Source organism: Hemiscyllium ocellatum, chromosome 10 (assembly GCF_020745735.1).
Source record: "Hemiscyllium ocellatum isolate sHemOce1 chromosome 10, sHemOce1.pat.X.cur, whole genome shotgun sequence".
Lineage (NCBI taxonomy): Eukaryota > Metazoa > Chordata > Chondrichthyes > Orectolobiformes > Hemiscylliidae > Hemiscyllium > Hemiscyllium ocellatum.
Window position 1 is genome coordinate 18,906,616 of NC_083410.1, and position 14,863 is coordinate 18,921,478.

At 43.2% G+C, this 14,863-nt stretch overlaps 1 protein-coding gene across 1 annotated transcript in view; it reads right to left on the reverse strand.

Annotated features, from left to right (window-relative positions):
- Positions 1-14,863, reverse strand: part of crim1 (cysteine rich transmembrane BMP regulator 1 (chordin-like)) — a 206,198-nt gene that overhangs the window by 41,669 nt on the left and 149,666 nt on the right. Inside the window, exon 8 of the mRNA XM_060831315.1 lies at positions 4,629-4,757. Coding sequence (XP_060687298.1) covers positions 4,629-4,757 — 129 coding nt within the window. The remainder of the gene's footprint in view (positions 1-4,628; positions 4,758-14,863) is intronic.

Consider the following 14,863-nt stretch of genomic DNA (forward strand, 5'->3'; position numbering starts at 1 on the left):
CAGATAGCAACTGTTAATCTGTGCTGCTGGCCTTGGTCTAGGGACTAATGTTGGCTAAACATGGGGAGAACTGACTGCCCCTTTACAAATTGGGTATTTTGAGCTGATGGGTCTGCAGATGTTTTAAAACTGAGCTGATGGGTCTCCCATTTCATTTCTATGGCTGACCTACACAATGATCTTTCCCCTGATCATCCCTGCAAGGTTTCTTGCCAACCCTTCACTGAACAAACTACACCATTAATGTTAAACACTCATGATGTGGGAACACAGCAGAGCAGCCGCACTGTGTTCCACCTTGTCAGATAGCTGATGTACTGATCCATCGTGGAATATAGACCTGTCACCCCTTTCACTGAGAAGGAGAAGGTCAGGCTGGTGAGCAGGTGCAGCCTCCAAATCACACATCCTTCTGACTCGGACTGATTATGCCATTAATTTATCAGTTTATGGTCAAAGTCCTGGATCTTGCTCTCCCATACACCAGAGTACCTATACCACACAGACGCCAGTGATTCAAGAAGTCAGCTCACAATCACCTTTTTAAGGGCATGTAGGAATGAGCAATAAATGCCACCTTGCCAGTGACACACACATCTCATGTATGAATGATACAGCAATATGTGAATGCAATGCTTTGCTTTTTAGATTCCCTACAGTGTGGAAACAGGCCCTTCAGCCCAACCAGTCCACACTGACCCTCTAAACAGTAACCCACCCAGACCCATTTCCTTCTGACTAATGCACCTAACACTATGAGCAATTTAGCATGGCCAATTCACCTGACCTGCACATCCTTGGACTGTGGGAGGAAACTGGAGCACCCAGAGGAAACCCATGCAGACACGGGGACAATGTGCAAACTCCACACAGACAGTCGCCCGAGGCTGGAATTGAACCCGGGTCCCTGGTGGTATGAGGCAGCAGTGCTAACCACTGAATCACTGTGCCGAACAGAATAAAGCTATTTCCTAATTTGGCTGACATTTTGTTTGTAGAATGATACCACTGTAGTGTACAGTGTAGAGGATGCACAGCACCAACAATTACACATCTTTTACCATGGAGAATGACACCAGGAGCAACCCTGATATCATCAACACCAACAGGTTCCTCTTCCTGTGATGCAGCCTAGAATTCCCCGTCTAACACGATCACAGAAACAGCATCCTCCTATGTTCTGCAGCAGATCAATGGGAAATCTCACCAACACCCGATCAGGACTTGAGATAGCCAACACAAAATCCGGGAGTAGACCTTTTAAATAAAAAGAGTTCGTCCTTTCTGAAGGAGGGTCACTGGATTCGAAACGTTAGCTCTGCTTTCTCTCCACAGATGCTGCTAGACCTATTGAGTTTCTTCAGGAATTTCTGCTTTTGTTTTGGATTTCCAGCATCCGAAGTTCTTTGGCTTGTGTTTGATCCATCCTTTCTCTACCTTGTCTCTTTCACCAAATGCTGACATCCTGACTTACCGCGCTCATCTTTTTGAATCACCATCATACAAAGAGATGTCAGGAATTGGCTGCTTACTTTCAACAGCTTATTCACTTTAAGGATTAGAAAAAAAGACTCCTTTTGACTGTACAGTCTCAATGGTTGGGCAAATATGTTAAACACACTAAAGGATTTTTTAAGAAAAAAAAACGCACCTTTGATCATTTAGTTATAGCCCCGACCCAAATGTTTATAATGATTCTGCTTTTAACGACCTGCCAACAGGCCAATTAGCAGAATACACAGTGGGAAGACACATTTTCCATAACAATGTGGCAAATGGAATTTTTATTGGCTCTTTGAAGCTGGCTCATCGTACAAAAACATTCCAGCTTTGGGTAATGTGCAACCTGAAAAGCAGTTATTATCCTCTCTTTGCAGGAAGGAGAGGCAGGACTAAACACGACAAGAAAAAGAAAGCCTGAGGTGGGGGTGGGTTTTCAGGAAAAGTGCTCCTTTCTCTATAAATTAACAGTGGAAGAAAAGCCAACAGCTTCTCTTTAGCAAGTTTGTGAAATATTTAATCAGCTTCCATGTGCTCCTGGAACTACTGGAGCAGTTCTTGTGTGTGTTTACATTGTGGAGGTGAATGTTTCCTCTATATTTTTTCACACTTCCTCTCGCCTTGCCAAAGCTCTATGCAGGCACATTGACCAGCTTCCAATATCTGTCCCTGTGATCATGCATGCTGTGTCAACAAGGTATTTGACCACAAGGGCAGTGCCCTAGTTCAACTCAATGGCTTTCTTATCCAGCTGTGCTCTGGGTTGGTTTATTACCTTAAGCAGCAGCAACTTGGCACAACGGTCTCCTCCCTTGCAGAGAGAGCTAGGAAGCAACTGCAGCACCACTACTGGGGTCAACCCAGGTGATGCATTTCAATCAGAAGAACACAGAAAGACAACACAAAAGTAATGGGTGGTGTTGGAGCAGACAGATCTGGGTGAATATATGCAGAGATCACTGAAGGTAGCAGGACAGGTGGAGAGAGCAGTTAAGGAAGCATGCAGTATCCTCAGCTTTATTAGCAGGGGCATAGAGTACCAGAGCAAAGAGATGATGTTGAACTTGAATAAGACATTTGTTAGATGTCAGCTGGCATATGGTTATACAAATCCAGGAGCCACCTTATAGTAAGGATGTGAATGCATTGGAAGGAGTGCAGAAGCAATTTACAAGATAGGTTCCAGGACTGAGAAACTTCAGCTAGGTGGATAATTCGAAGAAATTGTTATTAGATTAGATTACTTACAGTGTGGAAACAGGCCCTTCGGCCCAACAAGTCCACACCGACCCGCCGAAGCGCAACCCACCCATACCCCTACATATACCCCTTACCTAACACTAGGGGCAATTTAGCATGGCCCATTGACCTGACCCGCACATCTTTGGACTGTGGGAGGAAACCGGAGCACCCGGAGGAAACCCACGCAGACACGGGGAGAACGTGCAAACTCCACACAGTCAGTCGCCTGAGGCGGGAATTGAACCCAGGTCCCTGGCGCTGTGAGGCAGCAGTGCTAACCACTGTGCCACCGTGCCGCCCTAAAGAGTTATCCTTAGAGAGAAGAAGGCTGAGAGGAGAGATCTGATAAAGGTTTTAAAAATCCTGAGGGGGCTTGATGGGGGAGATTAGGAGATACAGCCACACACTTACAAAGATCAAGACCCAGAAGGCACAGATTTGAAGTAATTTGCAAAAGAAGCAATTGTGAGGTTAGAAAATACTTTTTTCACAGGGAGTTGTTAAGGTGTGGAATGCACTGCCTGGACGTAAGGTGGAGGCAGGTTCAAGTGAGACATTCAAGATCACATTGGATGATCATCTGGAGAGGAACAATGTGTAAGGCCGGATGTAAGTTTGCTCAGTGAGTTACAAATCTTCTCAAAACTCGCTAATGTATAAAGCTATTGGGGAAAAAAAGCATGATGGTGGGACTAGCTAATGATACTCATTGGAGTCTGTGCAGACAGAATGGGCTAATGGTCTCCTTCAATATTGCAATACTTCTGTGCTTCTGAGTTAATGTAAAACGGGGGGTTGAGCTTGCGAGTGCCATCGTTTCACAGTTACTCATTGGGTACATCACTGAATCATTTCAGAATCCTGCTTTGCTCTTTCTTCTCACAATTCTTTTTATGCTTTGCTTCTCCTTAATTGTTAAAAGGGACAAGTTGGACTCTCATTGTGCAGGCACTACTATAGATCTTCAATTCTCCTAACAGCACAGACACCCAGAGTAACCCCTCCTCCCTGATAAGTTGATGCTCTGACCTAATCAGGAGAGCTCCCTAGAGAGGCTCCATTGTACAGTAGAAAGCTATGAAAATATTGACTATACTAAAAAAAAGTACTTCATTGGCTTTGCAGAGTCTGGAGTTTGTGGTAAGGTAATTACTTATAATCAATGAAGAGCTATATGAATCTCCTTCTAATCAGGCAGAAACAATTGCTTATGTACAGCCTGAGGAACACCACTTGCCAAGTATGAGGCAAGAGGCTATATAAATGCATGATCCTTCTGACCTTGAGAGTCACCATAGCCTCCTAGTATCAGACACCAGGAATGCAAACACAGGCACTCAGGGGCACATGGGATATTTCCTGTTGGTGCTGTCACCTGTGCAGCAGGGCAGAGAGACTCAACATTTACTTTTCGCTTTCAAAGCATAAATACACGGAATGACGCACACGGAAGAGCTGCAGTTCCTTTCAATCAGATTACATGAAGGAACACCAATGGAAAATGAGAAAAAGGAAGCATTTTCCTGGCTCTGGGCCAGGCAATTGTGTTTTCTTAAAAAAAAGTGTATTTCCCCCCTAGCCTGAATCCAGACGGCAAAACTGTTATAAATTGAAAATGTCATGGACAACACTGCAGTATGATAAATACTTCCACTTGTGTGGCTGCCATAACCTACTTGTGAATCATTTGCATCAACCTCACTTCTGGAGATATTTATCATATCACACAGCAGGAAGTCCTATTTATAAAGCTTTTCAGTAGTTTCAGGTGGTAGTGCTGACTAATCCAGGCCTTGTTGCTATGTATGGCACACGCAGACACACATGCAGCTAAGTGACTCAAACAGCAGACAGATGTTAAGCAGAATGACAAAAGCAGTACTCACTGGTTTTGCACTGACATGTGTGGCATCCACTGTGGTCCAGCTTGAAGCCATAGATACAATCTCTTTCAGTCAGGGTGCAGTTGATCAGCAGCTCGCATGTCGGGGGCCCAATGGTGATGTATGTTGGCTCTGCAGCAATGAAGGAAAGGCAGATTAGAGAGAGAGAGAGAGAGAGAGAGAGAGAGAAAGAGAGATGGCAGAGAGTGGGGGAAGGAGTGTTGGAAAATCTCAGGTAGATCACTCTTCTTCATAGCCAGCTTGAGTCATTTGGTAGAGCTCAAACTCTAGGATCAGAAAGTTCCAGGTTCAAACAGATAATTTAGGCTTTGCAGCATTAAAGCAAAGCTACATTGCTTGAGGCAATTTTTGGGATGAGATGTTAAAGAGATGAGATGAAGTGTTACTTGCTTGCACCAGTGGTTCTTAATGATTTCGAAGAGAGCAGGGATGTTCCTCAATATCAACAATGCAACCTAAACCACCAACATCCATGAGATAACCCAGTCATCTCACTGCCTGCTTATGGGCTATTTCTGGAGCAGAATGCTTTTGTATCTACCTGCAACAATCACTGCTCTTTGAAACTAATTAACTGCATAAAGTACTTTGAGACATTTCAAAGTGATACAACTATCATTGAAAGTTTTTTGAAAGTTTAATTGCATTTATACTCACTTAAGATAACAAGCCAATTTTCTGTAAAGATGCATAATTTATTCAGAAGCACTTCCTTTCATACTGTGTCTGAGTTATTTATGTTGAACATTTAATACTTTTTTTTACTACTTCCATTTCTGGAGCCCTATTCTTTGCTCATTTCTACAGCTGACTATGTACAGATTGTATAATTGGGCTCCAAGTGAGGAAGAGCAAAGATCTCCATTCAAATATTTTTCTTTTGGAAGTTTCCCTTCACTGTTCATACGTTTCCGGTAACCATTTGATTATCCTCTTGTTACAGTGCCTTCTGGAACTGCTGAACCTAATTTCAGGTTTGTTCAAGATCACTGAGTCTGTCTGTTATTGCATGATTCCTGATGCAATTAGAGTCATGGAGATGTACAGCGTGGAAACAGACCCTTCGGTCCAACCCGTCCATACCGACCAGATATCCCAACCCAATCTAACCCATTTGCCAGCACCCGGCCCATATCCCTCAAATCCCTTCCTATTCATATACCCATCCAGATGCCTTTTCAATGCTGTATTTGTACCAGTCTCCACTACTTCCTCTGGCAGCTCATTCCATACACGTACCACCCTCTGCGTGAAGAAGTTGCCCCTTACGTCCCTTTTATATCTTTCCCTTCTCACCCTAAACCTATGCCCTCTAGTTCTGGACTCGCTGACCCCAGGGAAAAGACTTTGTCTATTTACCCTATCCATGCCTCCCATGATTTTATAAACCTCTATAAGGTCACCCCTCAGCCTTCGATGCTCCAGGGAAAACAGCCCCAACCTGTTCAGCCTCTCCCTATAGCTCAAATCCTCCAACCCTGGCAACATCCTTGTAAATCTTTTCTGAACCCTTTCAAGTTTCATAACATCCTTCTGATAGGAAGGAGACCAGAATTGCACGCAATATTCCAACAGTGGCCTAACTAATGTCCTGTACAGCCGCAACATGACCACCCAACTCCTGTACTCAGTACTCTGACCAATAAAGGAAAGCATACCAAACACCTTCTTCACAATCCTTTCTACCTGCGACTCCACTTTCAAGGAGCTATGAACCTGCACTCCAAGGTCTCTTTGTTCAGCAACACTCTCTAGGACCTTACCATTAAGTGTATAAGTTCTGCTAAGATTTGCTTTCCCAAAATGCAGCACCTCACATTTATCTAAATTAAACTCCATCTGCCACTCCTCAGCCCACGGGCCCATCTGACCAAGATTCTGTTGCAATCTAAGGTAATCTTCGCTGTCCACTACACCTCTAATTTTGGTGTCATCTGCAAACTTGCTTAACTATACATCTTATGCTCACATCCAAACTATTTATATAAATGATGAGAAGTAGAGGACCCAGCACCGATCCTTGTGGCGCTCCACTGGTCACAGGCCTCCAGTCTGAAAAACAACCCTCCACCACCACCCTCTGTCTTCTACCTTTGAGCCAGTTCTGTATCCAAATGGCTAGTTCTCCCTGTACTTCATGAGATCTAACCTTGCTATTCAGTCTCCCATGGGGAACCTTGTCGAACGCCTTACTGATGTCCATATAGATCACGTCCACTGCTCTGCCCTCATCAATCCTCTTTGGTACTTCTTCAAAAAACTCCATCAAGTTTGTGAGACATGATTTCCCACGCACAAAGCCATGTTGACTATCCCTAATCAGTCCTTATTTTTCCAAATTTGTGTAAATCCTGTCCCTCAGGATTCCCTCCAACAACTTGCCCAACACCAATGTCAGGCTCACCTATCTATTGTTCCCTGGTTTGTCCTTACCACCTTCCTTAAACAGTCGCATCATGTTAGCCAATCTCCAGTCTTCTGGCACCTCACCTGTGACTATCGATGATACAAATATCTCAGCAAGGGGCCCAGCAATCACTTCCCTAGCTTCCCAGAGAATTCTAGGGTACACCTGATCAGGTCCTGGGGATTTATCCACTCTTATGTATTTGTCTGCACTAATTTTACAGATTGGGTTAATTTGTAACATTTCTGGTAGGCAAATAGCTTACTGTAAGTGACAAATGAAGCACAGTCATGTTCAGACGTTAAGGAAATTAATAAAAGCATGCATTGCCTTGCCTCTTGTTTCCCTAGCTTTTTGTGGGATGCTGACCACATGGATTGACTGTCACATTTGACAACACTTACTGCACTCTATAAGGAATTCATCATGTTAAGTGCTTTGAGCTATTTTCACATGAAATGATATTTTACTAATACGAGCTGGAACAATAATATTCATTTGCCAAGGGTGCAGGCGATTTGTCAAACCAACAAACAATGGGCTGAATTAAACTTAAGTTAATTGAAAGGAACTACCTATACATATGAAATGAAGCAGAAATGGTTTGTTATAACTATTTTTGGCAGAAATACAAAAGAAATAGAGTTCAGAAGATATTTTTACATAAACATTATTGGTTACATTGATGAAGCTAAAACAGATCAGCCATGATCTAACTGAATATTTAGATTACTAACAGTGTGGAAACAAGCCCTTCGGCCCAACAAGTCCACACTGGCCCGCCGAAGCGCAACCCACCCATACCCCTACATTTACCCCTTACCTAACACTACAGGCAATTTAGCATGGCCAATTCACCTGACCCGCACATCTTTGGACTGTGGGAGGAAACCGGAGCACCCGGAGGAAACCCACGCAGACTCGGGGAGAATGTGCAAACATTCCCGCCTGTTCATGGCTGAAATGTTCCACAATTCCATTCTCCTGCCTTCCACCCATAACTTTTGATTCCCTTACAAATGAAGAATCTATCTATCTCTGTCTTGAAGATACTCAATGACGTGACCTCCATAGCCTTCTGCAGCAATGTGTTCTGCAGATTCACCACCCTGCAACTGAAGAAATAATTCTTCTTCTTCATTCCCAGTCAGTTGCCTGAGGCGGGAATTGAACCCAGGTCTCTGGCGCTGTGAGGCAGCAGTGCTAACCACTGTGCCACCGTGCCGCCCTGTTAATGTTATACATTAACGATCTGGAACAAAGGAATTGAGGGCTTTGTTGCTAAGTTTGCAGATGACACAAAGATAGGTGGAGGGACATGTATTGTTGAGGGAGGCTGCAGAAAGATTTCGACAGGCGAGGAGAATTGGACAAAGTAGTGGTCAGATGAGTGAGTGTGTGAGATTACGCACTTCGGTCGGAAGAACAGAGGTGTCATCTATTTTCTAAATGCGGAAAGCCTATGAAAATCTGAAACACCAATGGATTTATAAATCCTAGTTCCTCTTAAGGTTATCATGCACGTTTAGTTGGCAGTTTGGAAGGCAAATCTAATTTTAGCAAAATTTCGAGAAGGCTAGAATACAAGAGTAGGGATGTACTGCTGAGGCTGCCTAAGGCTCTGGTCAGACTGCATTTGGAACACTGTGAACAGGTTTGGCCCTGTACCTAAGGAAGGATGTCTGGCTGTGAAGAGGATCCAGAGGGGGTTTATGAGAATGATCCCAGAGATGAAGAGCTTGTCATATGAGGAGCAGTTGAGGAATATTGTCTGTGCAAGATGGAGTTTAGAAGGATGGGGACGATCTAATTGAAACTCACAGAACACTGAGATGCCTGGATTGAGAGACTAGGACCTGAAGGCACAGTCACAGAGTGAAGGGACAACGGTTTAGAACTGAGATGAAGAAGAATTTCTTCAGTTGCAGGGTGGTGAATCTGCAGAACACATTGCTGCAGAAGGCTATGGAGGTCACGTCATTGAGTATCTTCAAGACAGAGATAGATAGATTCTTCATTTGTAAGGGAATCAAAAGTTATGGGTGGAAGGCAGGAGAATGGAATTGTGGAACATTTCAGCCATGATCAAGTGGTGTAGTGGACTTGATGGGTCGAATGGCCAAATTCTGTTTATATATCTTATTATCTTACAAATGTGGAACAGGGTCAAGGTGCTGTTGAACAGCCTCCCCTCTTGTCCCATCAGTGTATAGTGTCTGTGCTGCTTTCACCTCATGAACTGGTGTTAATAATGGCTCAGTTGATATCATCTTAACTTCTGGATATGCTCCATGTACTAATCCAAGACTTGACGCTGTTGTTCCCAAAGAAGCGCAGCACTGCTGAAGGTGTTGTCTTTTAGATTAAATATTAAAGCAAGACTCCATCTGCACACTAAGGTTCACGCAAGAAAATCCCATGGCACTATTCTGAAAAAGACATTTATGGTAAATCCCGATAACATGGCAAATATTTATCTCTTAATCAACATCACAAAATTGATGACTGTCTGTCATATTCACATTGATATTTGTGGAAGTTTGCTGCACTCCCAACAGTGCAACATTTCAAATTCTATTAGATCCTTTGGGATCTGTTGAGGTTATGATAGCTGCTATATAAATGTAGGTCTTTGCTTCTGAACTGTGCATTCCTTCTGCACTCAGAGACCTCGCTGATGAGAACTAAACTTCTCACTTGATGAGAAATTCATGAGTTTTGCTCAATTCCCAGAGGGATTATGAACATACAAACAAGCGTAGACTATTTGGGCCTTCAAATTTGTTCCATCTTTCATGAAAATCACGGATTGTAATCTCAACTGTACATTTCTGTGTATCCTGATAACCTCTCAGGCCCTTGGTGACCAAGAATCAATCCATCGCTGCCTTGAAAATATTTAACGATCCTGCATCCGCTGTCTTTTAAGGAAGGGAATTCCAAAGATTCAAAGGAAAAAAAATGTTTCCTCATCTCCGTTTTAAATGGGCAGCTCCTCATTTTTTAACTATGACCATTCACTCTAGATTCTTCCACAAGAGAAAACATCTTTCAAGATCCACCCAGTCAAGTGCCCCCATTGAAACATATAACATATGTAACATATGTTTCAATTAGGTCTTTTCTGAACTCCAGAGGATACAAGCCTTGCCTGTCTTGCCTTTCCTCATAAGGCAATCTGCTCATTCCAGGCACTGGTCTAGTAAAGCTTCTCTGAACCACTTTCAATGCATTAACATCCCTCTGTAAGTACAGTGAGCAGTACTATATAGAGTTCTCCAGTATGGCCTGTATAAATGAAGCATAACCTCAATACTCTTGAATTCAATTCCCCTCACAATAAAATCTGAATTCTGTTAGCTTTCCTGATTTCTTGCTGTACTTGCATACTAACCTTTTCGTTCAAGTATTCAACGCTACCCCATGTGAGGACGTCTTGTGGCGCAGTGTTGTGACACTGCTTCTGAGCGCAAAGCTTCGGGTGTGCATCTTATCCTAGAACTTAAACACATGCACCAACATGTTCAAGAATAGCTTCTTCCCTGCTGTTATTAGACTTCTGAATGGACCTCTCAAATTGTAAATCTAATGTTGATCTTGCTTTTCGGGTACTGTCTTTGCAGCCGTAACTTTGTATTCCTCGCTCTGTTCAATCAGCCTATGATCTTTGCAGGTTATAATCTGCCTGTATTGCTCGTAAAACAAAACCTTTCACTGTACTTAGGTACATGTTAAAATGATAAATCAAGGAAGGTGCATTCGTAATGTGGCCAAAAAGATTGCGTGTCAATCTCTCAAACCTTTCAAGGATGCCATGACGAAAGTGGAAGAGATTCTTGGTCAGTCACACGATGGAAAGAACATCATAGAGTCTCTAACATTGATACCTATAACTCCAAATTAGAACAGGCACATGAGAACAGCATGTTGCTACAGCAACTCAAACCTCCTGGGACAGTGAACAGTCAAACACCAGCAGCTACACCAGACTACCCCATGGCACTGCAGTGGTGTGAAGTTTAATAAAAGTACACTCAGAATATGCAGATGGGGCTGGGCTGCTGTGCAAATAAACAAAGGAAAAGAGAGGGAGTGGGGGAATGAAAAAAACCCACAAGTGGCTGAGACATTATGAGTCTTTTGGAATCGTGTCAAGCCCTGTGAGAGTGATGCGAATTCAAGTCAAATCTGATTTAAAAATTAACTGGACTTTATTCCACTTAGCCAAACAAATTGATTGAATTGTCCCGATCCTTTCTTTTTTATGACTGCACTGTGGGTAAACCTGCCAAAACCTCAGCGCAAAGAGCATATTTCACATTTCAAGCTGAACTGAATGGCCATTTACTGTGGAAGGAATGTCTCCTGGACAGAAACTCATGGGGGCCAAAGTGTCAAAGGTGACAGGCGCAGCCCATTCATCACTAACCAACTACGGTTAGGCAGGAGCATTGCGGTTTCAGCATGAGATTAACAAAGAATTTGACAAAACAAAGTGACTGCTGGTGCACCTGGTTACAGTCAAAAAATGCCATTTAGTTAGTCTGCAGCGGGTCAATGATGGATTGTTTGAAAATGCTGACTTTTATTCACACGCAAGGCTTCCATCGTGGTTGAAGATGGTAATTGACTGGTTTCAGTCACTATCCAGCAGACTCATCATTGTGAGAGAATGATACTGGGTTAAACTCTGAATCCCAAAGCTGCATTGGTTTTAAACAGACCCACCCTTGAGGTAAATTCCATTGTTATACTGAATGGGGCACTTGGCAGTTTTATGTAGGTGAGGTCTAATGAGGTTTCAGTCAGAGAATGTTACTTGTGATGCTGTTCAGCAGAGATTCATGAGACACAATGAAAGAACTGATTAATCCACCCACTTGGAATCACACAGAGGAGCAGGTGAGAGGAAGACAGAAGCTTCACATCAGAAACTACCACCGCTAATGTAATATGGGGAAAAGCAACAGTTAGTTTCTGTGCAGCAATGGAATAACCTGCTCTATTGATGTTTATTGAGGGATCAATTGTGGTCATGGTACTGGGAAGTATAAATAGAAGCAAATTACTGCAGACTGGAGTTTGGAAATTAAAAAAACAGCAAGTGCTGGAGAAACTCAGAAGGTATGGCAGCATCTGTGCAGAGAGAAACAGAGTTAATGTTTTGAGTCCAGTTATGACTGAGGAATTCCGATGAAGAGTCATAGCAGACACAAACCGTTAACTCTGTTTCTCTCTCCTTCCACAGACGCTGCCAGACCTGCTGCTGAATTCGAGGAGAAAGTGAGGTCTGCAGATGCTGGAGATCAGAGCTGAAAAATGTGTTGCTGGAAAAGTGCAGCAGGTCAAACCTGCTGCGCTTTCCAGCAACACATTTTCAGCTGCTGCTGAATTCCTCCGGTATTTTCTGTTTTAATCACTGGGAGAACTCCCTGGGTCATCTTTGAAAGGTGCCATTTAATATTTCCTCTCCACCTAAGAGGCTAAATACAACCTTGGTTTTAATATCTCACTCAAAAGACTGGATCCTGCCCAACTGAAAAAATAATCATTTTGTTTAAAGTTCATCAACATGATACATTAGTTCTGTTTCTCTCTGCACAGAAGCTGCCTGATCAGCTGAGAATGTCCAGTTTTTACTGCAGCATTTCAACATGTGCAGTACTGTGCTTTTGTGCTTGGGTGGGGCAGAACCGACGATGCAACAAGTGATGCACTGGCGTTTGCAGTGAATTGTCTGGTAGGATGGAACAGATGCTACTCACTTCCTGGCTCCTGCTGTTTCTATTTCTTAAAAATGGGTCAATGGGAGCAGTATGTACACTCCACTGTTATAAAAGTGAAATCTGATCAGTCAGCCACTGGGAAAGAGGCTATTCTGTAGGTCTTTGGGTGAATCCAGTCTCCCAATAGGTGGCACTGTTTCACACTTAGCACTAACCTCTTCACTCTCTGATAGGCCCAATTTTAACTTATAGACAGTTAAAATTAGACCCATGTTTAAATCCACTTTGAGTGGGGGCCAATTGATCCTGTTGTCAACTGACTTTTGAGGACTTTGCACGCGACCTTCAGAATTCTAAATAAAGGATTCTCTGGGTTCAATTAGGAATGTCCTTCAGAAGTCCTTATTATCTAAAATGGGCATTGTTGATAATGAATTAACTTAGCTTTTATTGTGACTGCAACCAGAGCTAAGATCACATTGAGCATGAGATCCTTCATTGGGGCTGTTAACTGGGGCCTATCAGGGAGCGCTGGCTGACAGATACAGACAGAAGATTCAGAAGGTCTCCTCAGTCTAGGGACCAGATCTGAGCTGCCTGGTCAGAGACCATGTAAATAAAGGGTGACTTGGTGACAGGATACCAAGTGCAGTTATTTCAGTTATACAGACCATTCTGCAAAAGCAGAAATGTCACTCAGACATGTGGCTTATTTACAATTTGATAATTCGTTTCCTCCCTTGGGCTAAGGCCAATAGCCAAGTTACTAATAATTGCTTTTACTGGGGGAGGAATGTCCGTGCTCCTACACACACATCAACTGGGCAGTATGTTTACGAAAAAATAAAAGGCATTAGAAATTTTACATTGACAACTTAAGAACAGCATTGAAAGAGACCAGAGAACTGAGTCTTAATAAGTCTCTTGGCTGTAGAATAGTGTAGAGCTTGTTCAGAGAAAGGGAGGGTTGTAAAATATAAATAAAACTGCAGGCAGGAGAGTGGAAAGAAACGCCATCTGAAACTCTTGCACAACTTTCCATTTCATCCCTGGAAAACATTCCATCAGCTTTCCTGCCTCTCATGTGTAACATTCTTTCCATTTCTTCAGATATCGGAGTATTTACCACACCACTCTAATCGGGCTGCAGTATCCCAGGTATCTGAAATTCTTTGGCAAGAGATTCTCTCATTGTGCAAAGGCCTCTCTCGGCCTTGATTGTTTTCAGTCAGCGGATGGTTCCAGTTCAAGGTCAAAGGCAGTCTGGGCTGCTCGCAGTTGCCATGGAAACTTAAAGCAGGTGTTGAGCTTGAAGCTTATACTGGGGTGAGGGGGGAGAGTGGGGTTTGATGTTGAGGCTAGAAAATGGAGAAGCAGTTGCTACCGACCAGCACCCCCACCCATCTAAAAAAAGCCATTGTTCTGCACTGTCCAAATAACTCCAGGCCAGAGCCTGGGTTTCACAGTGTCGAATAATCCTCTGCAGTGTATCTGCAACAGCTGTGAGTTGCGACGGGGACTCAGTCAGGGTTCTGCTTATTTCAGCCATTAATCATCCACCAGACACAGTCTATCGTAGCCAGAGGTGACACTGGGCATGTTTTATATCACTGAACTTTGAAAATGAGAAGTAATATGAGATACAGACCCTTGAAGCGTCAAGTTGGTAGGTGCAGCATGGGCGGGGGAAGAAACTGTGTGCCAAAGAGAGATTGAGTGGTTAAAAAGAGCAATAGTCAATATGTATTCACGCCGATATTCTTGAAGGGTTAATTCCTCATGTATTAATTTGACTCCTGTTCTTTGAGTTTTAAAAATGGCCCACCAGTCTATGTCCAGCTTGTGTGTTATCAACCGATAGCATCACACTTGATCAACCGCACACAATATAAGTCATTGGTTCCCCCCCAGCTCCCCTCTGAAATCACTGCACAGCGGCTAGTATCCAGTCACCAAGTCACCCTTTATTTATATGTGCACAGTTACTTGGTCTCTGACTAGCCAATTCAGAGCTAGTCCCTAGAATGAAGAGACTCTCTGAATCTCCTCTTTACATCTATCAGCCAGGGCTCCCTGATTGGCCT